The following is a 25,808-nucleotide window of genomic DNA, read 5'->3' on the forward strand; positions in this document are numbered from 1 at the left end:
CGCATTTTTCTGGCGCGATCTTGTGGCCTTGTACATTTAAGAACGCCGATGTTGACGTAGCAGCTTCTTGAAGCCTTGCGCGCACTTGCGGCTGTGTCACGCCAGATGCCCAAACGCAAATGTCGTCGGCATACATTCATATTTTAACTATGTTCGGAAGTCGTTCCACGAGATCGAAGAGTAAAAGGTTCAAAAGCGTGGGACTCAAGACACCGCCTTGTGGAACTCTGTGGTGCGTATAATATTGCGAGGTTGGGCCAGCTTCAGCGTTCAAAAATAGAGACCGCCAATCTAAATAACTGCGGGTCCAACGATACAATGGACCGCCTAACCCACTGATTCCCATGCTTCAAGTATGGCGTCATCAAGAACGTTGTCGTAGGCTCCTTTTGTATCTAAGAACATTACGACAGATAACCTCTTGCACGTCTTTTGGTGTTGAACACATGTTACCAGATCGATAACGTTGTCGATAGAACATCGGTGACGTCGAAAACCAGCCATGGCGTCCGGGTACATTTCGTAATGTTCAAGGTACCCCTCAAGTCAGGCGAGGATCATTCACTCCATTACCTTCCCAATGCAACTTGCCAGCACAATTGGTCGGTATGAAGTACCAGGTGGTGGTTGGTATGAAGTACCAGGTACCAGGTGGTTGATCTTCCAATCTTGTGGAACTTTGCCCTCCTGCCAGGACTTGTTATAGATATTAAGAAGCGCACTTCGTGCTCGTTCACCCAGGTGACATAGCATACGGCAAGATATATCATCCGGACCAGGCGACAGCAACCGATTACGTAGGGCGAGCGCCGCGTCAAGCTCTTGCGTCGTTCAGCAGGTAGAGATTATTGTTGGAAGCTAATGAAGTTAGTCATCATCCCGTCGCGTTAAACTTTGAGCTTCCCCAAATGGTATGGTGTGCGTTGAAGTCCCTGGTGATAATCCATTGACTAGGCTGTGTTTTTAAGATGTCTTCTAGTCTTTTGGTGTCAAATCGACTTGATGGAGACAGATACACCCCCAAGAGTGCAAAGGTGACTTTCCTATTTTTAACATTCATGAGCACATACTGATTGTCGTCATCAGGTAGCACCGTTTGGACAACGTAAGTGAGTACACGGCGAATAAACACGACGACCTTGCTACTTTCGATGTCGCTTGATGAGAATATTGTCTCGTAGCCGGATAGTCTTATTGGATGGGATAATTTTGGTTCACAGATGACAATGATTGGAAATCGGTTAGTGAGAACAAACTGACGAAAATCGGCGATGCGAGATCTTAGATCTCTCGCGTTCCACTGAAGGATAGACGCTTCTTTGACCTCCTTACGAAATGACTGGCGATCATCAGTCATGGCTTCACTCAAGGCTTGCTAGGACGGGGCTCAGCGCATCGGGCACTTGTAGCCCACTTCGAGCAGATGGAGTGTCAGTGCTTGTCAGCATGGCCCTGATGATATTCACAATGGATCGCAACACCAGAATCATTTGGCAGTCGACTGTTGAAACCTCACTAACAGAAGCACGCTTCGATGGGAGCATCAAGTGTGGAGGCTCTTTAAAAGACTGAGAGCTTGCCAGCGCTGGCCATTCTTCCAGGGGAGCAGCCTTTTCCGTCTGAGGCCTCCTTGTGCTCTCGGGCGTTCTATTTGAAGATGATGGTGTTGGCGCAAACGGTGCACGAACTGTCTTGAGCGTTTCCGCCGATGACGACGTCGACGCCGGACTTTTTCTGAGGCTTCTCTATGGGTTGAGTTATCCCTGACCATTTGCTTCAGAACTTCGAACTCTTTTCTGATTCTCGGGCAATCTTTAGATGTCGCTTCATGAGGGCCTTCACAGTTGCCACACCTAAAGTTTGTTGCACGACAGACATCTACCGTGTGTGACTCCGCGCACCAGGGGCACATTGTGGAGTTTGCGCAGGGTCCCTTAATAAGCCCGATATTTAAGCACTTGTGGCATTAAAGCGGCTTTGGGACAAACCGCCGTACGACATGTCGGAAGTGACCGACCTTTACGTGCGAAGGGATGGAATCTTCCTTGGACACAATCTTCACACAACGGCTGTTGCCGAGTCGGCATACGTCCGTTATGACTACTTCTTCGTATGCCGGTTTGATCAGAATTGGCAGGTCCGAGTTCGAAATTGTCAAGTCAACATCGTAGATCACACCTGCAGTGCAGGCCCCATCCATAGGTATGACTGGTCGTATTTTTATGTTGCTCAAACCTGTTATCTGTCATAGCGTCTCCAAGATGGTTCCACGGGTTGCGTCGACAGCTAGAACATTCTTACGTGTATTCAGGTGGCCTTCCTTGATTTCGTTTGAGCCTTTCCCTGAAGAAAAAATGGCTGTGGCTTAGCTAAGGTTAAGCCCAGGATGCGAAGCATACTAGCCTTTATTTTAACGCGACAGCGTTAAGGAGCTCGTGTCGCAGAAAAGCCGGTGTCGTCGGCGTCGGCTCAGGCGTGCGGCGCTTGCTCAGGCGCACATTTCGTTGTCGCGCCGAACGCTGCGTTGCTCGACGCGCACCGCGTCCGATGCGGGGCGCGACGCCGCGAGCGACGGCGGGAGTTGGAGCGCCGGTTCTCCTCTGTCGTGACGTCACGGTGTCACGTGATTTCATGGTCACCGCCGCGCCTGAGGAGCTGGGTTGAGCCCTCGTAATATGCTTCGCATAACGTCGGCTCAGGCGTGCGGCGCTTGCTCAGGCGCACATTTCGTTGTCGCGCCGAACGCTGCGTTGCTCGACGCGCACCGCGTCCGATGCGGGGCGCGACGCCGCGAGCGACGGCGGGAGTTGGAGCGCCGGTTCTCCTCTGTCGTGACGTCACGGTGTCACGTGATTTCATGGTCACCGCCGCGCCTGAGGAGCTGGGTTGAGCCCTCGTAATATGCTTCGCATAAAACAGAGAGCTTGCTTGTCCAATACCCGAAGGTTGACGGAAGAATCCACTGGCATGAAGAGGCATGAATCCACTGACAGTGTGCGGCCAGCATTCACTGCCTGCCTGCATGGTTGACGTACTCGCTGGTGACGACGCCTTGATAAGCCTCCTTTTAGCCCTTCGGCTCCTCACCGACACAAAGCTGTCATGGGATGAGTCGTCACCTGTGATTGAGTAGAGTCTGTGTCTTCGCTGTTGCTGGACCAGGTGCCACGCGTTGATGTCTAATCTCCCCTCCGCACTCATATACATTGCTTATCACCATGGGTCACCTTAATTAATGCGGGACTACATTGACAAGTTCCGCATGAATTAAGGTGACCCATGGTGATAAGCGATGTATATGAGCGTGGAGGGGAGCTTAGACATCAACTCGTGGTCATTGTCATGCGTCGTCGCAAGTCATGCCATCATGCCTTCATACCATCGATATTAACTTTTCGTTGTCAAGTCATGGTTTCTTTTCGCACTTACCACTATTTCGCTGCCACTGCGTTGTCAAATCTTCCTTACGCCGCCATGTTGGAGCCATCGTCGTCATTCTTTCGGGCACATTACATTGTAGTCAGGCAGTAGACGTCATCGCATTGCCATCACAGGGTTGCCGTCATGCCACCCTGGTATTTCCATCGTTGTCATTTTTTTTCTAAACAATTCCGTTGTGGTCAGGCATTAGTCATCATGCCATCACCATTCCAACTCAGAGAATCCCTTCGTCGCACCAACGTCGCCATGACGCCGTTGTCATTCTATTAGCATGATTTTAGCATCGGCATCGCGTTATCGTATGTCCGTTGTCATCGCACCAGCGTCGCAATCCCATGGTTAGAAGAGGATTGTCGTCACATCAATGTTTTGAAACCACTGTTACAACTCTAGCGTCACTATCCTGTGGTCGCGATGCAGCCACCGTCACACCAACCTAGTCCAACCAGCATCGCCATACGAGCGTTGTCAACCCATGGTAGGCGCGCCGTCATCGTTATACCACCGCCTTCACTCGAGCGTCCCTATTCCATGGTGTTCACGCAGTCATGATCACACCATCGTGATCATACCATCGTCGCCATTCCACTGTGTTCAAGTCAACGTCATCGCGTCACTGTGCGAACACCATCGTCGTCATATCATCGTCATAATGCAGTCGCCATCAAGCCGTCGTTGTCGTTCCATTCTGGTCATGTTTATGGCAGTGATTTTAGTGTCATGATGCCGTTTCCCTCATGCCTTGGTCATAAGTTCATCTACGACGTAGCGTCATCATAATACGGTGATCACCCTTGAAGCGCAGCACCCGCCGCGGTGGCTTAGCGGCTATGGTTTTGTGCTGCTAAGCATCAGGTCGCGAAAAGAAATCCCGACTGAGGCGGCCGCATATCAATGTGGGCGAGTGCAAAAGCACCCATGTCCCGTGCCTTGGTGATGACGACTTACTGGCATCCCATGTGAAGCAGGTTTGGGACAAACATTGACCTAGCTTTCGTGAGTTACTCAGGTAATTTTGCGTTCACCTATTTTACTTTTTTCTCTTCCTCAAATATTATCTTTCTACATTGTGGTCTTACCTATGCCTGTAACGAATCCGGTCACATCGCTCTCTTTCCCGCTTTTTAGCATGAAGTACTTTTAGCTCCCGTTGTCAGCGAGCTTCAAGTGACCTAGAGCTAAAATCCAGAGTCGTTATCCGAGCACTCAAAATAGAACATTCGGGCACGATGCGAGAACGAAACGAGATCATCTGGGCAAAAACTTTAAAACTGCATTTTTCGCCAATAAATTTAAAAAAAATTATGGGGTTTTATGTGCCGAAATCACCTTCTGATTATGAGGCACGCCGTAGTGGAGGACTCCGAAAATTCCGACAACCTGGGGTTATTTAACTTGCACCTAAATCCAAGCACACGGGTGTTTTCGCATTTTCCTCTCCCATGGATATGCGGCCGCAGAGGCTGGCCTTCAATCCCATGACCTCGCGCTGGGCAGCCTAACACCATAGCCACATAGCAGCCACTGCAGGTGCCACCAAACCTTGTACAGGACTCCATGACATGCGCTAGCTACTACCTAAATAAGTTAAAAAATATTGCTTCTGAGTTATTCCTCATGTTCATTCACAACATCACTTAAGCTAACCTCTAGTACACCGAACCTTCATTTGTCATTTCCAATAACGACACTCTAAAGGCGAATACAGTGCACCATAGACTTCATTGTTTTCTTTCGGCGCTGTTCTCTGAACCCCAGTGGTGCGTGAGTTCTGCGGCACGGGTTTTGCGTCGCCCTGAGAGATGGTGTCACGCTGCGTGGCACCTTCTTCAGGCGCTTCTCGCCGCGGTGGCATAGCGGTTGTGGTGCTGTGTTGCTATGAACGAGGTCGCGGGATCAAATACCGGACGTGGTGGCCTCATTTTGATGGAGGCGGAATGCAAAAGCGTCTGTGTACCGGGCATTGCGAGAAGGTTATAGATCCCCTGGTGGTCAAAATTAATCCGGAATCCTTCACTACAGTGTGTCTCATAATCAAATCATAGTTTCGGTATTGAAAACCCCCAAATTCAATTCATTCTTCTAGCTGGACAGTGCGGTCTGTATCCCTGGCGTCTTTCACTCTCTGTCGCACGGCCTTCAGCCCGTTTTACTTCTTCTAACTGGGCAGTGTCCACATGGGCCAGTGCACAGTATGGCGTGGTGCCGTGTGGTGCGATGTCGTGTGTGTGGGGGGGGGGGGGAAGCGCTGTTGCAAATAATCACTACACCCATTTTAAGATTGTGGATCGTGTCATCTCCAACCAATCTGCTCTGGCGGTTGCCATTTCATGCTTAGATCAACTCCCGATTAGGAGAGAGCGAGCAGTTTTTTTTGTTTTTTTTTTCACCAGTGCTCCAAACCCCTCCTGCTTATCTCGACGGCTGACCGGTTGATGTGCACTTCTACTTCAAATCCAAGGGCTTCGGGAAGATGTACGTTAGCTACGGATCTTACTGGGTGAACCATTCTGCATTTGATCAGAATGTGCTGAGTGGTCTCTGCATTATTGCTGCAGCATAGACATGCCTAATTTGTTGCAAATATTTTCATTTAGGGCACGCTGATGGTCAAAGATATTCAAGAGCACCAAAATACAGCATGCCTCGATGAAATTGTCGTTTTGGTAGGTAAAGCCCCGGAATTTATTCTGCATGCGCAGCAATTCCATCGGTGTCATTTCTTCGTCGAGAGGCTTGTCATGTGCATGATCGAGCACCACGGTTTTTTTTTGTTGAAGGAGGCAGTTCCCAGTGGAAATATCCATATTGATGTGGCTTCAACTGCAAATGATTTCTAAGCATGCACCGTTCTTGAAAAGCCCTGGTAAAAGCTTGTTTTAAACCAATTCCCGATAGCGCTTGTCTTGTGTAGTTTGCTATGCGTTCGTTCTCAGCCATATCAATTATTCCATTTGATCATTAGGCAGTACATACCAAACCCATCGCACTCCTTTAAAACGTGTTAAAGATTAGAACTTGAAAAATATAATTGACACCTTTTCATGCAACCCTTTGTCACTAATACGCAGACATCACACGTGACTTAGATATCTGAAGCACTTTTATTTGCTCTTTCATTGGAATATTTATCGAATTTCCCTTGGTTAGCTTTTGCAGTTCTTAAATTTTTGCTTTCATCTATTTAATCTAGCGCAAATCCCCTAAATACTACACTGAATATGTAGTTTCCCATATGACCTCTATACTGCAATGAATTTTTACTGTTCTTGTCACGCGTTGTAGAAGAGATCATACATCGGTACTGCACCCTGGGAACTCTTTCTTTGTGTTTGTTTTACCATGTGTCTATGCATACAATTTAGCAATAACACTTGAAATTATTGGTTATAAGATTTCAGGCAGGCAGAACGAACACTCATATATAATAATAATAATAATAATAATAATAATAATCTTTGACTCTATATGACTCTATATATTCACTTCTGGCAAACATCTGACCTTGCTTCACTGCAAAAAGTGTCATACCCTGATTAGACTCTAAAACCATTTCATTTATGGCGATAAAACAAAATATGGCTTGAAGACGAAGGAGTAACGCAAATGCTGAATGGACAGACGCACGAAGCCCTGTTTAGATCTTTTTCGTACTATCACCGTAAAACAACAGATTTACAACACAGGGCTTGTAACGTAAGATGCGCAAAAGTGGCATAAAAATTGCGTTATGTCCATCGCTCTCTTCAGTTGCCCACTATTCCTCGCCATTTTACAGATTCAATATCATTAGTGTGGAGTTCTCACCAGTTCAACTTTTATCTTTTTGGGGAGCTGTGGCTACCTATCGTTCTCATGTTCGTAGTTATCACGGCACGCCTGCCATGGATAATTTGACTGGTTTCCTTGCCTGCTATTCAGCTTGTGGTAACTGTTCGTCCTGATAGGTCTTTAAAGGCTAGGAGTCCGCTCTGCATTGCCCTGCCACCAGCGCCCATTCTTCAGCCGCAACGCATCGCACTGGTTTTGTAACTTAGCCTGCTCTTTCCTGCATTTTCCTAGTACTCATGTGTCGATGGCATTGCATGCCACCAGCGCTGCCTTCGGAACTGGTTGCAATTCCATTGCCCAGAAGTCGCCCATAGGCCTTCCATTCCAGTTTCGAAGCTTTGTCCTTTGATTTCCAGTATGTAAGATTGACTCCATATCTCGTTGAACTAAAATATTGGTCGGCCTAATTGGAACGCCGAGTGCGCCGGGCGTGCGTGGGTCTACGTAAAATTATACGTTGAAGGAGGAAAGAGTTCATATTGCTATCTCATTAAATTTGTCCAGTGACTACCACAGGATAATCAGGTGTTGGCTGTTTCGCTAAGAGCTCGTTTCAATGCGTCGCCTGAGGGCAGCTCCCAAGATTGGCCCTGAGTTGTCGGGGGGCTGCAACAGTTCGAAAGCTCGCACGTTACGCCGTAATGGTCTTTTTGGGGCCACGTTTACTGACATGGCAGCGAATAAATGTTATTTGGCAACAATGGCCGTCACCTTTATGCGCCACAATGCTGTGTCAGTATGAGATCTTCTTGAATGAATGCAATCAATCATTGTGTATTATAATTTTGGTGGCGTTGAATTCACGCCCGCTGGGCTACTTTATGCGTCGGATACGGAGTAGCAGTAATGCTCGACTTGCGTCGAGTGATACCTACGAATACGCATTCGGCGAACGTACAACCAGTCGTTCTACCGATCCGTAGCTGTTTTTCTTGCCCCTGTCAAAAAGGCAGTTCGTGTTCGCAGTTCGCAATACGCGTTCTTATATGTTCTTTTTGGTTTGCTCGTTTAGAGATCTACTCTCGCTCAATGGCAGGCACGTTTTCGCCGTGCTCGCCTTTTCCTCCACCAAGCTTTTTTTCACTCATAGCGGTATTCAGGCTGGTCTGCCACAAAGTTTTCCTATTCTAGACCACAGCGTTGCAGTTACAAAATCATGGAGAGGAAGCAAAAAAACTAACTGACGCAAGTTTCAAAACTGAGAATATGTGTTGGCTAAGCACATCATGATATCACCTAGCCCAATAGGTGGTGCTCAAATTTCAAGCCAAACGATTTCTCTCTTTGGGTAACGTGAGGTATGCCCGAAGGCCACAGTTTCGCTAACTGCAGGCGCTATAAGCGATTGTGAAACCTGAAATTTCATAGGCGCTCTTTTCTTGAGAGAGACCATTACTGAGCACGATACGTGAGCTTGACATCGAAAAACACATTCCGCTGCTTTTCATGCATGCATGGAGGTCGGATTGAAAGGTTCATAACCCGGACCGAACGCGTAAGTTGTCAGTGCAGGTCACGTCACGCATATAATATTTAAGGAGCTTAACACATTAGTCCTTGCGTAAATTGCAGCAAAATTTCACCTTGGAAATGTCATCCAAGGAAATGGTAAAGCTTTGCAAAGTGCAATTTTATTGTTGCAGAGAAATGGGGCCCGCATTTATGGCAGATAATTGGAACCTACTTCTCCTGAACGCTTTAGAAGCCTTTTTGGCCAATTACATTTTTAAGTGCTTAGAGGAACATGTGTAAGAAGTGAAGCTCAATACAGTCTGCGTTTGGCCTATCCGACGCTCACGGCACAAAGTAGTATAAAAACATTTAATTTTTTCCATATACACACAAATATAATTTTTTCCATAGACAAATGAAAATTTTGCCATTGTTAATCATACATGACAGTACGATAAGAACCGTCATAGCAAAAACAAATTCCTTTCGACAGTCTCTCGTCATCATCTTCAGCCCATTTTACGTCCCCGGAGGACGAAGGCCTCTCCCACTGATCTCCAATTACCGCTATCCTGCGCCAACTGATTCCAACTTGCGCCTGCGAATTTCCTAATTTCATAACCCCAACCATCTTTTCTGCCGTCCTAGACTGCGCGTCCCTTTTCTTGGCAGCCATTCTGTAGCATTAGTGGCTCACCAGTTATCTATCCTACACATTACATGGCCTGCCCCGCTTATTTTCTTTTCTCTTAATGTCAATTAAAATAACAGCTATTCCCGTTTGTTCTGTGATCCACGCCGCTCACTTTCTGTATCCTAACGTTATGCCTAGCTGCCTAGCATTCATCGTTCTATCGCTCTTGCGTGGTCCTCAATTTGTTCTCATGCTTCTTTGTGAGTCTTCAAGTTTCTGCCCCGTATGTCAGCTCCGGTAAAATTCACTAATTGTACACCTTCCTTTTCAATGACAGTGGTACGGTTCAAGTCAGGATCTGGCAATGTGTGCCGTCTGCATTAGAAACCATCTTTATTCTTCTGGAAATTTATTCTCAGGATCCGCGTCCACTGTGAGTACTTGACCTAGTTAAACGTACTCCTCAGCAAGTTCTCGAGGCTGACTAGTGACCTTAACTCGTGTTCCTTGGCCAGGCAACGGAACATTATTTTTCTTTTTCAATATTAGTCTTCAAGCACACTCTGATTCCCTCACTGTTAAGGTCCTCAATCATCTGCTGCAATTTGTCCCCAGTGTTGCTGAACAGGACAACGTCATCTGCAAATCGAAGGTCGCTGAGATATTCGCCGTTGATCCTCACTCCTAAGGCTTCCCAGTTTAACAGCTCGAATACTTCATCCAAGTATGCAGCGAGTATTATTCGAGAGATCGTATCTCCTTGCCTCACCCTTTTTTATATATTTTTTTTACTTTTCTTGTGGAGAATCAAGGTAGCTGTGAAACCTTTGCGGAAATTTTTGACGATATTGAGGTATGCCTCCTGTATTCCTTGATAACGTTATGCCTCTATGACTACTGCTATCTCTACTGAATCAAATGCTTTTTCATACTCTATGAAACCCTTACAGAGAGGTTGATCGTACTGCGCAAATTTCTCGACTACCTGATAGGCGACATGGATGCGGTCCATTGTGGCGTACCCCTCCTGAAGCCAATCGGTTCCCTTGGTTGACTGAAGTGTTGTCCTTATAATATTGCAATTATCCTGGCGAATATTTTATAAAATACTATCTGGTTACTAAAGCAACGACTGCCATATACGCAGAACTGATGGTTGTGAACTTAAGCTTATTCTAAAATGTGAAGGCGGCGCTAACTTGAGCAGAAGTGGCCCTAATTTCATTCAATTTCTTTATTAAGGAATAATGTACCGAAATTCTTTTATAGCGCCTCTGTTTTGGGATATTAGAAACACAAATTCTTCTGGTCCCTGACCAAGTACAATGTGCTTCGACGTTTCAAACTCTGACAGATTTTTTTGTTCGCAATGCGCGTTATACATAAGGATGTCATCAGTTTAGGAGTGCAGCACGCGACTAATGATTTGGTATAGATTTGGGAAAAAGAACACCTTTCCGGTTAATATTGATATGCTATCGGGTGTCGACTATGTACTTGTTAGTGCGGACATCAATAATAACCTTTCCATTAGGGCACCGGACATGGGGTTTTTCCATTCCGCCCATATCGAAATGCGGCCGCCGGAGCCGGGATTTCTTCTCGCGACCTGGGGCTTAGCAGCACAACACCATAGCCGCTAAGCCACCATGGCGGGTGCTGCGCTTCGAGGGTGATCACCGTATGATGACGTCGCTACAGCGACGACGAAATTATGATTAAGACGTGAGGGGAACGGCTTCGTGAGACTAAAATCACTACCATAAACATGACCACGACGGAACGACTGCAACGGCTTGATGGCGACTGCATTACGACGATGATATGACGACGATGGTGTTCGCCCAGTGACGCGACGATGTTGACTTGACAACAGTGGAATGGCAACGATGATATGATCACAATGGTGTGACGACGACTGCGTGAACATCATGAGATGGAGACGCTCGAGTGAAGGCGATGGTATAACGATGATGGCGCGCCCACCATGGGTTAACGACGCTGGTATGGCGATGATGGTGTGACTACGTTAGTGTGATGGCAATTGTAACGCGACCATGGGTTAGCGACGCTGAAGTTGCAACAGTGGTTTGAAAACATTGATGTGACGACAATCCTGTGCTTACCATAGGATGGCGACGCTGGTGTGACGACAACGGACACACAATAACGCGATGCCGATGCTAAAATCATGCTAATAGAACGACAATGCCGTCATAGCGACGTGGTTGCGACGAAGGGAATCTCTGAGATGGAATTGTGACGGCATAGTTACTAATGCATGACGACAATTGCATGACGACAACGGAATTGCAATGAAAAAAAAATGACGACGGTGGAAAGACCAGGACGGCATGACGGCAACCCTGTGATGGCAATACGATGACGCCTACGGCCTGATGGCTCAAACATGGTGACGTAACGACGATATGACAACGCAGTGACAGCGAAATAGTGGTAAGCTCGAAAAGGAAACATGGGCCGTATAACGTAGAACTATTCCAATACGTTTTTATTCCAATCTTCTGACGTCGAATCTGCGTAACTGCTGACGCTAGCATCGGACGGTCACCCCCAAGGTTGTCTGAACAAACCAATCAAATGCTCCCCTCGTTCATAGGAGGTAACTTTTGTTTGCCTGAAATCCGAATAACATTGCCTGTACTGAGCGGCTTGTCTTATCGAATTGGCTCATAAGAGGCGAGGAGCATTCTCAAGTGGACAGGGATTCCACGGGGTCGAACCGCTGCACTGAATATCGATAACCGGATGAGAGGGTGGTGCCGGCGTCTGCGATTGGTCCGCTTTCTCTTACTTAGCTTGCGTTGGCCCGTCGACAGTCGTGGCGGCATGCAACGGAAGCTTAAGAATGACGCTAAAGTGGATTCTCAGCAAAGAATAGTTGGCAGAACGAGGTCGTAAACGTGCCGAAAGTTCTAGAAAACGTTACATGGCCACGCGTACGGTTTTATTACACGGAAATAAACCAATGCTCTCCGGCAGGGGCGAGTAGCAAGTGCCGGAGCGATTGGCGGCAGCCATCTTTTATTCCTTTCGAAACGGCGCATCCGGCGGCTATTCAGAAGAAAATTCAGTTTTGTTCGGCATATCAATGCATCTTTAAAGCGTATACGTCACTTTGGCACCGTAAGGTATTGCGATTTTGTGACGTCGTGTGCGGGAGAGGTGAAGTGGGTGCAGCCCGAAAACTTTTGACCAATTGCCCAGGGCCAATGGCGCAGGGGCGTCGAATCAGAAAAAAAACGTTTTGTTTTGCTCGGTCAAATTATGCATAATCAGGGTGTACACGTCATATCACACGGGGAGCTATCGCGGTTTTCGTGCCGACGCGTGACAGTAAGGTGAAGTGGGGGTGGTCCAAAAACGTTTTTGACCAATCGCGGTTTACTCATTGCAGATTTGGAATAAAAAAAGTTTGGAATAGTTTTATATTATAGCGCCCCATGACTTGCCAACGAAAAATTGATCAATATGGTATGAGCGCATGATGGCATGACTTGCGACGACAGCATAGCAATGACCACGTGTTGATGTCTAAGCTCCCGTCCGCGCTCATATACATCGCTTCTCAACATGGGCAACCTCAATTCATGCTATATCCGGTGCGTGTCTTCGCTATATCTGGTACCGGCCAGCCGGGCGATTTAATTTGCACTAAATCCGAGGTTTTTTCACACTACATCTGATATCGTATTGCCTCCTTCAACCGCTCTATATACTTCCTTTGTTTACGCTGTTTATGGCACTGGCAATTCGGGAAGCCTTAATTAGCAGTATATATAGTGTTTGTTTGTACTATGCCCGGCACTGGCCAATCCGGCCACCTTATTTCGCACTACAACCGGCATTTGTTTGCATGTCAGGTACCGTGGGCCACCTTAATTCGCATAATATCTAGTGTTTGTCTGCACTTTGTTAAGTACCGGCTAATTCGGTAGAGCTAATTCGCGCTATATCAGGTATTTGCACTAATTCCGGTACCGTTCAATCGTGCAAACTGTAGCCAACCCCGAGCAGCAATGACACTGGTATGACGACGATGGCGCGGTGAATACATTACTTTCAATATGTTGCATGCATTTGGTAAGAACACCTTCGATTCACACTATTTCCGGTGTTTCTTTAGAGTATGACGGTTCTTGGCCAATCTTCAATGTCTGGCAAGGAGCCAAGAACTTTGGCAATAGTACGATGACGAGAGCATGATGACGACATGATATTCAATATGACACAGGTATTTGGCTAGAGCTTATCTGCAAGACAACAGCAAGCAACCACTACCAGCAGCAGAAGCAGCAGCGGCAAATCCGAAGGAAAAGGCAAACAATGTTTTGCTTTAATTAATGGGAATGGGGTCACCAGTAGTAAATGTGAACGAACTCCTTTTTAAAATCCGGTTATCATTGGCCACTCTTCTTTGACTAATTTACACATTTGTCAAATCTAGAATACTTACCCAGTACCATACCAATGAACTTAGTTTGATCAGTTCTAGGGGTAATTGCGTTGCCTCGATCCATTCCGAAACGTTCGTGGCAAGGTAAAAACTGTTTCAGGGATAATAATTCTACGGAAATTTTTCTCACCGGCCTTGAACGCTGGTAACAACGCTGTTAAAATTACAAAAATAAATAGTCCATGTCTTTGGCAGAACAGAAAACTTTTGCGTCATCAGAACAAAGCAAGCATTGTGAGTATTCAAGGCACTGTGATAGGTCACTTATATATATAACGAATAAAAAAGGACCAAGGACTGACCATTCTAGGTCACCGGTATTAAATCGTTTACGGTCGGGATGTAATTCTGGAAATACTGAAAACCTGCTCTCTACCCACAAGGTAGGTGCGTATTAGTTGTAAAGCAGAAATAGTGATACCAATAACATTCATCTTTTACATCAGAAACATGAATTATTCTTTGAATCTTTAGAAGGATCTACAAATAATAGATCAACTAGGTTAATGCTGCCAGTAGCAATTCTTATTCATCTTTTGGGAACCTAAACCTAATTGAGTGTAAAAGCCTATCGTGAAAGCGAATTGATTGGGCCATAAAATTTGAAATTTGATAGGTACCTTGCTATGTTTATGGGTAACGCTTCCTCTAGTTGCTCTACTAAAAGCGATAGAGTGAGGGTGGTACGATAGGACAATAATTTGGGGGTGAGCAAACATCCCGCATTTAAAAATTTTTTGGCCTTCGGCCTCAGTTAGCCAGCACTTGTCTCGTATTTTGCATGACCTAAAAGCCTGCTAATTATATCATGAAAGGCAACGTTACAGCAGTACATTTTTATTGATGAAGTGTATGCATAAGGATTGAATTTCGAGGGCAAGCTTGTAGAAAAATTCTTTCCGTGTAAATGTAAAGGTTCCATCGATGCGGATACTGCGTGACAGTCTAAATTAGGGTGAGGTATTATCAACCGAGCAATGTGCGAGCTATCAGAACAAAAAAAATGAACAGCGAAATGCTGAGAAAATTAGAGCATTGCTCAATACGTTAGCGCGCCGGTTAAGCAAAAGTGCAGCACTCACGAGATCTTACAAAGTTTGCTTTTCTGCTGACGAAGATACGAAGTGTAGAACAAGTGAACATGCGGTTGAACATCGTTAGTCCTTCGTCATTGCAATGCCATTTTGAACGTTTGCTCTGCTGGGAAGGCTTGCATGGCTATGGTACCGAACATTGTGCTTTCCTTGCGTGCGTGCTACAAGGAGCCGTGTCAGCGAAAATACAGACGATAAAGCTTAGTTGGCGGAAGCAGTTTATTTCCGGGTAACAATCCGTACACTTGATTGATGCCTTGAAGACTGCTTCTCCGTTGCTCTGTACATTGGACTCTTTCAGATGGCCTCGAACAAGAAAATTTCTATAAGCACAACAAAGCATGGAAATTAGTGAGAAAGGAGAGTTAAAAATAAGAAAAAGTGAGAAGAAAGCAAAACTTACACTTCTTCTTGCGGAGGAGGGTGGAGTAGCTGAGAGGAGAGCCAAGGCCATAGCCGTAGTTCAGGCCATAGCCGAGCAGGCCATGACCGTAACCATAGCTGCCGGCACCGTAGCCGAGGGAGCCAACACCGTAACCGTAGTAGGCTGGGGCAGCGTGAGCAACACCATAGGCAGCGACGGCTGGAGCAGCGTGGGCAACGTGAGCAACGCCGTAGGTAGCCACCGCGGGGGCAGCGTGGGCAACGTGGGAAACGCCGTATGTAGCGACGGCTGGGGCAGCGTGGGCAACAGTGGTAACAGCTGGGGCAGCGTGGACAGCAGCGAAAGCTGGAGCAGCGTGGACAGCGGTCACGGCTGGGGCAGCGGCGTAGCTCTGGACAAGAGGAGCCGACTGGACAACCTTGGTCACTGCTGGGGCAGCGTAAGTGGCGACACGAGTGACGGCTGGGGCGGCGGCGTAGGTCTGGACAACTGGAGTGGACTGCACCACCCTGGTGACAGCTGGGGCGGCAGCGTAGGTGACAGCTGGTGCGGCCTGGACCACCCTGGTGACAGCTGGGGCGGTAGCAACGACTTGAGCAGAACGGACAACGCTGGTCACGGCTGGGGCAGCAGCGTAGGTGGCGACAGCTGGAGCGGCGTGGACAGCGGTAACGGCTGGGGCAGCGTGGACAGCGGTCACAGCTGGAGCAGCGTGGTAGGTGGAAACGGTTCCGGTAACAGCTGGGGCAGCGACGGCGTAGCTAGCGGCTGGGGCATATCCGTATCCGTAACCAACACCATGGCCAGTGTGGCCGGAGTAGCCGACTCCATGGGACAGGCCGTAATGGGAGAGACCCAGGCCACCATAGCCGAGACCGCCATAGCCGAGGCTTCCGTAGCCTAGGCCGTAACCGAGGTTGCTGGCGAGGGTGTAACCTCCAGCAACGTGACCAGCAAAGGCGCTGGTGGCCAAGGCGAGGACGATGCAGGCACGCAGCTGAGAGAACAAAAAGAGTCACGGCATGTAAAAAAGTGCAGATAACTGCACCAAAGCACTGCACACATTTTTGTTTTTACTCGTTGCCTCACGGATTATTTTAATTTTTATTGATGCTTCCTAATTGGACGGGTAGGTCCATTTCTTGACTTCATTTCATGAACTACTTACAAAGAATGCACTAATATTATACTGAGCTGAGAGTCTCTACAATAGAACGAAACGTTGTAACAGCCTTAAGCATTTTTGATTATTCTTGCAAAAAGTTATACGCTTGACATCATTTTTACTTGAGGCTATTTTGAAGTGTTTGCACTTTCCACACGAGAGTGAACATTTCATTGTTCACTTACCATGGTGGTGGTCCTAGTCCGATGGAGAAGAAACTTCTGATTTTGGTCTCAGAGGAGTGCCCTTTTATACCCGAGTGTTCCCTTCGACAAAAAGTCAGAAGCCGGACTTTTCGAGTGGCGAGGGAATCATATTTTAATTCCTGAATAATATTCAGCAAGAAAACGTGGTGCTCTCGCATAAAGGAAAGGGTATGCTATTTTTATTGTCGTTAATCTTTCTTACGTGCTATATTCTACAAGGGCAAACGCTATACGCTTGTTTTTCTTCCACGCTGCTTTTGCACTCGCATGCAAGGTTTGAGTGAAAAAATTCTTTCCAATAGGTCAGTACTCAAGCATTCAGCGAAATTCTGCCTTGAATACCGTGTACAGCCGCGACGCGTTATAGCAGGATGCTTTCATGCGCATTGGATAACCAGATGCCTCTTGAAGTGCGGCCGACGTACACGTGCGATGCTTTTTTTTTGTCATTAATATACCTGTTTCGACAGGTAGGGCAAGAAATCAGTATTTCCACCGTCACTTTGATGCAAATGCATGGCTTTTGCGCGAACAAGAAATGGGTGGTGGAATGTTGGATCTTTTGCTGTTTAGGAAAGAAAAACAGCCACTCAGAATAAGCTAGACATTCACTGTATTTTCTGCCCCATGCGGCATGGTTCAAGCATCGCAATTTCTAATGAGCGGAATTAAATAGGAAGAATTAAAGACTCAGGCATGGTGATCACCCTGCAAAGCAGGACAGTGGGACAAAGGAAAATCTCAAACCGTATACTATTACGATAACAATTATATTGACACTCCAATCGAATTTTCATCTGCGCCGTCGGGATCCGCATATATTGAGGTATACGTATGCTACATATTTACGCCTGGCGTATTCACGGGCTATATTATTACGCATTGAATCAACAAAGTTGCTCGTACCAGGTGCTACGTTTGTGACTACATTATTCCTCAGTACTTTGAGAATGAGAGCCTACAAGGAAAAGTAAAACATATAAATCTGTTAACAAACCATTCATAGCTCATGCATTTCATCTTATATCTTTAAGGTAATAAATTTGAAAAGGGCAAAACAATATTAGTGCTCAATTTAGAAAGTGATAGAATTTACTGGCGTGGTTCTTTACCTGCAGCTTAGTGGTGCTTCTCTGATGTAATCATAGAAACCACACTGCCTGTTAAAGCATTTTAGTGATCTAAGAATTTTCGGCTTAACCGCCTGCGATGAGTCCGGGATACTCAGACCCCCGTGCATTTAGAGCACCATCCTTGAAGTTCAAGTCCAACGCTAGAACTTGCTATCGCAGTCACTGCATCGCGCATTTGGGAAAACTGCCATTTTTTATAAATAATGTCAATATGAATAAGGCATGCATTTGCGGAATCAAGCCGTCGTTGCATAGGAGTAGGTTAGGTCCACTGATTGTTTACTTTCCAGTTTGTTAACTCCACTGCAAGGGTGCAGTGCTTTAAAGCACGCAATATGTAGTTTCGGAACCCCTTATGACGTCAATGCCCTCTTTTCCTTTCGAGAGGGAATAGTGATACATTACGTAATGAATTCGTCAAACTAGCTCGTGCAACTGTGTGCGGAGGTAGACGCCAGTAAATTATCGAAAACTAAAGAAACTGATGTCGCAAGGAGGTGGGAAGGAGAATGGACTGTAAGAATATTCGGCCTAAAATTATCCGATCATTTAATTGGATTAGATTGAATTGGATGGAACGTTCGTGTCCCTTGCAAATTCTTTTAACGCAAGGAGGCATTCACTATACGGCGTCAGTGCTACTTGGTCAAAGACAATCAAACCAGAAACAGGACATGCGCTGACCTCTCAACTAATCTTTTTATTGGGATACACTTCAGCATATTACAAATGAAGAAGGGGGAGAAAAATCAGAGGTCACTGCGTTGTCACAGAGGTCACAATGACTGCGCGAATAACACAAGCGTTTCGCGAAAGCCTGAGAGTACAGTTTAACATTGTACATGGAACTTTAGACGCACCTATCGCCTCGTCCAATTGGTGCAAGCACCGCCAATGGTATGCGTACTAGAACGTCGCAGAGATTCCAAGAGTCAGTGTAAATTTTCTTTCCTTGAAACAAGTCAGCTTCACTGGCTTCAGCTCTTCGTTTCTTTCTCTTTATTTGGTGATCGCTTTGAAGCCATAGCTTATTATGTTTTCCAGTTATCAACGTATTTCTTTGCAAGGTCATCCGATTGTTTTCTCGCAATATTTCGCCAGTGTGTCCAATAACGGTAGAATAGTATTTGACGCGCTCCGGGCGGAGACATGATATTTGTTACCACAATTCTACAACGGATGTAATATCATTATTCCGTCATTTATGCAGTCGAAACACCCAGTTTGTTGACATATTCACTACTGAGTGCACTCATACATGAACGTGGTCGTGAGTGTCAGTGAGCTTCACTACGGTGAAGGAGGGAGCAGGAACCTCAGTTCATATAAAAAAAAAAGTATTTTCAAGTGTGGCCGACTGCCGCATAATTGGGCCGAGCGATTTGGCAGCCATATCTACCCGGAAGTTTGCCTTTGAAAAAAAAATCCACTTTAAATATTCCGCCTTCACAAAACCAAGGTTTTAGATAATTCATTCAACGAAATTTTTTCAGGGTTATGGCAGACAATGGACGACCACATACCGGGACCAAAATAAGCTACACTGAAAAAAGCCTATTTAATGAATTAGTCTGCATTTTCCTCATGAAGCAATACGTGCTAATCAGCTTGCAATGCAAATACCCATGTGGGACTCACACAGCTGTCAGTCGACTAAGCAGGATGCAGCTTTACTCAAGAACTAACGTACCGTAACTTGGTCAAGCTACAATTGGACTCACACATGTACAATCAACCACGAAAGTTGGCGCACCACGGGATCTCAAAAAACGTTAACTTTCCGAGCAGCCCGTATCTGTGTTTAGTAAAACCGGCCATCAAATAGTTGTTCACGTATACTGGTAGAAGCTGTCAATGCGAATACTAGGCCGCGTTGTTGAGGCTCCACAGATATTCAACTTGTTGCCATATATCACGTCCCCTGAAAATTTGCTGCCGAGTGTACGTTGGCTCTATTTATGGCTGTGTTTAAGGATTCTAGGAAATAGATTTGCTACATTTATGTGCAGTCTGCTTTTCCCTTCTGGCGCTGCACTAACTTCCTCATTCTAGAAATGTATTTTAGTTGTCTGACGTTTTATGAGAGCGTATTCTAAGGGCAAACTGCTCTCACTTATAGAGGATTTACCGAAGGGGCCAATCGTTTGCTTAGTGGTCATATGTAAACAGCACTGTTTGTGCACGAATCAATGCACAGTGGACTTTAGTTTAAGACAGGGAGTAAAAAAATCTAATTATTACAATTGGCCCTAACGTCTGCAAAGGCCTACAGAACTGCTTTTCCAGTGCGCCCCCCTCCACACGCGGCTGCCGCAGCCAAGGCTCGAATCGCCGCTCAAACTCTACAGCTTGTAGGGCAAGCAATGTCCAGGAGTACTGGAAGTGCCATCTCGATTTCAGTTAGCCAACTTGTCGCCGGAAAGGTTGTGTACGTAGAAAGCGAGATTCTTGCGCGACTATAAAAATAAATATAATTCTTGTAATGCACGTGCCTTAGGAGAAAATTGAGAATAAGTTTGACCACCTGCTATTCTTCACTTTGCACGCAAGGTCGCTCTTGCATTCCGCCTCCATCAAAATGCGGCCATCACGACCGGGGCAGAACCCGTAATCGAGATGGCTACCGCGGCACCATCTACCACGTGTGTGTTAACATTCCTGCCTTCTCAGTTTCTCTCCTCCTCCTTATCCTACTACTCCTTAAGTAATTACCATTACTTAAGTGAAAAGAGCGCCAGGTATCTTGAAATGCGAAAAGGCGCAAATGTACAGAGCTTAGCATGCATAGTGTGTACTGAAGGAAACAATTATTGATTAGGCTGAGTCGACAACCGCAACACATTAGATGACTCCTAATTTTTTTCTTCTTTCTCCAGCGGTTCATAGCAGTTTAGAGTTAACTTTGCTCGATCCAAATTGTTAAAAGGCAGGCCACCCAGTAACATTGGCGATAATTATTTCTTTGCTCAACAGACTTCTCAATGACATATTTACCACGCTGTGTGCAAAATACAAACATCTCACTTCTCGTCCTTCTAGTACATTTGCGTGAGAATGAGAACTGCTCCAATATATATCCTTTCGGAATGACATAACGAATTTGAGGCGTTACGAACGCATGTCATTGCTTTTTGTGTCGAATAACATTGTGGCTTCAGGAATCGTTACTCTCCGGCGTCCTTACCCAAGCTGGCTCTTCGCGAACATCACCAAGCACAGTAAGTAAATTATTTACGTATTTTTAGCGAGAGGAACATTTAGTTTGGTTAAGAGCATGCTTGCGTGCATGAATGCGGAGTATGTGATAGCCAGAAAAGATAATGCATTTAGGAAAGCGACACCTTGCAATAGCGCACACAGTATTGGTTTCTGTGAACTTAACTCTTTGAATGAGTACGTCAACGCGCTGTACGTGAATATACGCGTTTTTTGCGATTGTCTTATCACACAGCCCGGTTGGTCATTGTCATAGCAAAAATATCCGACGACTCCTAAGCATTATGTATGAGTTGTGAATGCGAAAGCATTATTGTGACTTTAAACGCTGCTGTGCGGTTCTTCGAGTAACCACCTCCTCATGCGCAAGTGGGCGCGTTGAGCCGCTTGTCCGGTGTTATTCTACTCCTTGCGCGATCGTACCCGGCTCGGCTGCCGTAGAATCTAATCGGGACGCTCCTGAGTAAGCCGCCCTAATTTTCGCACCACGGCTTTCGTCACGCCGGACTTGGCAATATTCCGAGTAGCATGGCGTCATAAAGCATAGTGCGCCGGTCTGCTACCTAGAATGCGCTGGTTTACCCCAGTGAATAAGATATTCGGCTTCTGACCTTGGGGTCATGCTTTGGAAACTCACTACCGCCAACGCTTTACCTTTTGAAGTCATTCTCTTCTTTACACATTATTTCTTATGGCCATTACACAGGCGAAGTTCAATCGCAGGCGAAAGCTTGCGAGTACAAAGAACGCGGGGATTACACAGGCTTGCGAGAGCAATAGTGACGTGAGGTCTAGACGATGCCCTCTCCCTCACGCAACGCCTGGCGTGCCCGTATGGCAGCAGTGCGGCAACAGGTCAGCGGGCTCATTCTGCTACATCAAAGTGCGCACGTGACGAGCCGTCACAGTCCATGACAATTTAGGTGCCCTTTCGCTGCTACAAGCAGCAGCTGCTTCGCTCAGCGGGTCAGTGGACACTTTTGCGTCTATAATTTCTCCTGTTAGGTTATGCCCAAAACAAAGCGTGCTCAGCTTCACATCTTGAGCGATATAACGTAAAGCTATTCCAAATTCTTTTTCATCCATTCCAGAAATCAGCCCTCCACGATAGTCCACATTTTCTTGAGCTTCTGCAGTGTCGCCTGTCTAATTCTGCTTGATTCAACCAAACAGAGGAATAATTATTTCTGATTTGGCAACTTTTTCGCCGTTAGCCATCCACTATTAGTCAAAAGATTTTTCACTGCGCCCACCTAAGCTTTCTCTCAGTCGAAGGCACAAAACCACGAATATTCTCCACGTGAAAGAGATGTGGACGTGTTAAAGATGCATTAGGATTCTGAACAAACATTTTTTTTTTCGAAAAACTGTCCCGATACAAATACGAGACGTCTCCCACCGATCGCTGTGGCACTGGCTACACGGAGCTTCCAGAGAGCATGAATTCGCACTATTACGCTGACCAATGACTCACACGAGACGGTTACCAATACTGAATGTGCTGACACTTTTATTTCCGCATTAGCAACAGTATTTACTAAAGAAATCGAAACAAACATTTCTTTACCTTTGTACAATATTGAAGGTCAGATGGCATGCATCACATGTTGTGCTGACGGAATTTCATCCATAATCCAGAAGACTAAGCTATCATCTTCATTTGGAATTGATGAAATTAACTCTAAACTTCTAAGAAACACAAGACACATGGCTGCATCATACTTGTCCTTACTGTTCTCACAGTCACTCTCTTCCGGAAACATGCCGGGTATTATACGTAGTGGTGTAACCACTAGAGTCAAGTCCGGGGTCTCCATCAGTGCATGCGGCGATGGATCACTACGCCGACCTGTGCACCGAGGGCTTAGGACTCATGAGAGGCCCACCGCACACCATGAGCTTTCACATCAAGCTAGGAGCCACAACAAAGTTCTTCAAGGCAAGAAAATTACCACAGTCTCTTTTTGATAAGATTTCAGAGGCATTAGATTGATTCGTGGCAGTTGGCATTACATCCGCAGTGACCCACTCGGAGTTGGCCACACCTACTGTTCCAGTTTTACAGATGGTTCGGACAGCACGTTCCACCAGTATATTAGTCTGGGGCTGGTAGGGGGGGGGGGCGAAAGTGAACCGCCCCATTCCACTTTAGGATCTTAATAAACTCCCACCTGGTGAACCGCGTGCCATTATCCGACATTATTGTGTATGGTAGACCAAGCCTACTGGTGTTAGCAGGGTGTCAACTGTGCTGCCGGAGGTCGCGTGAGGCACAGTCGATTTACTGTGAGAGGCCACGATGACAAACGCACCATCTTGTTTTGGATTGGTACCGCGAAGTCGACACGCAGTCGCAACCAAAGAAAATAAAGCCTTCATCCAGGAGAAGAATGCGTTATGCACGGCACTGGTGCTGACGTATTTCGATCCGAACAGTGAGTTTTACTTGGTGTGTGACGCGTCAACCTACAGAGTTGTAGCTGCCCCTTTTCATGACTTGCAAGGTGAGGAGCACCCGGGGGGGGGGGGGGGTTTCGATCGAGAACACTGACAACTGGCCAAAGAACATACTCTCACATCAAGAGCGAAGCGTTTGCCTTAATATTTGATGTTACTCAGTTCCGGGAATACTTTTTGGTGCTAGAGTTCACTCTTATTTCGGAACACCAGCTGTTGCGGGGTCTGTTTAGGCATGATCGTCAGGCACCGATCACGGTGGCAGCCAGAATCTAAAGACGGCTCTTACTACTTGGTGCATATAATTTTAAACTGCAGTACAAGCGTGCTGAATTTATGCTCACCGCAAATGCATTAGACCGAATAGCACAATCTTCTGCACAGGGGCTGCAGGACGCCGAGGATACGGCCGATTACGTCCTTGTCATGGACCAGTGGGACCAGCTTGGGGTGCCAGTGGAAGAACTCAAAGCCCTTACACAGTCAGACGTCGTACTCTCAAGTGTGTGCAGTTACGTCATCGAGAATTGGCCACAACGCACTACTGAAGAAGGCAGAGAGATGTGGGAGTACCAGAAAAGGCGGCACGAGCTGTCCGTACAACAGAACTTGCTGCACTGGGGCCATCGTGTTGTTGTTGTGGCGGGGCTCACCAAGGCGTTTCGGCGATGAAGGCAGTCGCAAGGTCACTATTTTGGTGGTCTGGCTTGGACCACAATATTGAGCTCGCAGCCGCTGTGTGCCAGAATTGTGTGCAGGCGCTGCCCATGCCACCTGCGCAAGCACCCATCAGTTGCCCAGAGACGCAGGAAAGATGGTCACGACTGCATGTAAACTTTCCGGGGTCCAATCCAAAACAAGATGGTGCCTGTCGTCATGGACTCTCAGAGTAAATGGATTGAGGTCATGCCGTTGTCTCCCGCGACCTCCAGCCACCCATTTGACACCCTGCAAACGCTGTTCAGTAGCTTCGGTCTGCCATACACAGTAGTGTCGGATAATGGCACACCGTTCAACGGGTGGGAGTTTAATGAGTTCTTAACGTAAAATGGGGTGGTTCAAGTTCGGGCACCCCCCGCAGAATAATGTACTGGCGGAACATGCTGTGCGAACCATCAAGGATGGACTAAAGAAGTGTGCGGACGCAGACTTTTCGAAGGCGCTGGCTGGGACCCGGTGTCACTGCTGTAACACACCGCTTCCGTCAGGACGCTCCCCATCGGAAATGTTGTTGGGATACAGACTACGTACCCTATTAGACTTGTGTTGTCCTCCTTGGAGCCGGTCAACACGAGAGTACCAGTCTGCTGACAACGTCAGCTGGAGCTTCGCTCCCGGAGATCCTGTGTTACTTCGCAGTTATGGCCGCGGCGACAAATGGGCCTCTGGCAAGATCCGGACAACCATGGGGACACGCCTCGTGTCTGTAGACAAGGAGAATGGGCTCGTTCACCACCACACGGACGATCTCAGGCGGAGGAGCATCGAAGAAACCTTGGCTTCAGATCCTCCCTATAGCCCCCGGATAATCCCGAACCCACCAGTTTGAAGACCGCGAAGCTCCAATGGGCGCTGCCACCAGCCCACCTGACCACCCGCCTCCCGAGCTACGACGTCCCCGACGTATCAAGGAGACAGTGGAGCGTTAAGGAACCTAAGGAAGGAAGAATGCCACAAACTGCTGTTCACCGCTGCACTGGTGACGTCAGTTTACGCATGCGCGCACCTACTTTGTCCTTTTCTCCCACTCCCCTTCGCTTACCTTTCATTCAGATAAAAGTCCAAGCCGGACAATAAACGCTGACTTTGTGTCCTGGCCACTCTTTACGTGTACTACCGGGCACGGCTCAGCCGCGGGGCGGGTTGTAACAGCTTTCTAATAAGAACTAAATCTCTTGAACCTTATATGTAAGCAGTTATCTGTAACTGCAATGAACTCAGTAACGGGCTTGTCAACGAACCGAAGGTTGGTCAGGCATTCTGGATGAGCATAATCCAAAATTATGGCTGGGCACAAATTTTAAAGGTTGGTATGTGAACCGGTTGTCTAATAAAGTAATACTACTGGTGTCAAGGGGAAAATGCTGTGAAGGGTGTCAGTGCAGCACTTTCTCTGACAACATTTTGACGCATATGATGCAGACAAGTGCGGCTAAGCTGTGCTAAAAAAGACACTAAAAATAGCGCGTAATGGCCTTCGTATTCCAGTCGACTTAAAGAAAAGCTGATAAAGAAGTTAACCAAATACGATTAAAAAGAAGAAAAATAAAGAAGAATTTTTTAATGCTTTAGGTTGCTGAATGCTGCAAGAAAGAGC

General features: G+C 46.6%; 1 protein-coding gene across 1 annotated transcript in view; it reads right to left on the reverse strand.

Moving 5' to 3' along the window:
- LOC135910985 (uncharacterized) overlaps positions 1 to 25,808 on the reverse strand; it is a 50,245-nt gene that overhangs the window by 22,574 nt on the left and 1,863 nt on the right. The window contains exons 2-5 of the mRNA XM_070533306.1: positions 24,743 to 24,842; positions 15,326 to 16,311; positions 13,570 to 13,610; positions 2,018 to 2,178 (exon numbers count right to left, since the gene is read on the reverse strand). Coding sequence (XP_070389407.1) covers positions 2,018 to 2,178; positions 13,570 to 13,610; positions 15,326 to 16,311; positions 24,743 to 24,842 — 1,288 coding nt within the window. The remainder of the gene's footprint in view (positions 1 to 2,017; positions 2,179 to 13,569; positions 13,611 to 15,325; positions 16,312 to 24,742; positions 24,843 to 25,808) is intronic.

This window comes from Dermacentor albipictus, chromosome 2, assembly GCF_038994185.2.
Source record: "Dermacentor albipictus isolate Rhodes 1998 colony chromosome 2, USDA_Dalb.pri_finalv2, whole genome shotgun sequence".
Lineage (NCBI taxonomy): Eukaryota > Metazoa > Arthropoda > Arachnida > Ixodida > Ixodidae > Dermacentor > Dermacentor albipictus.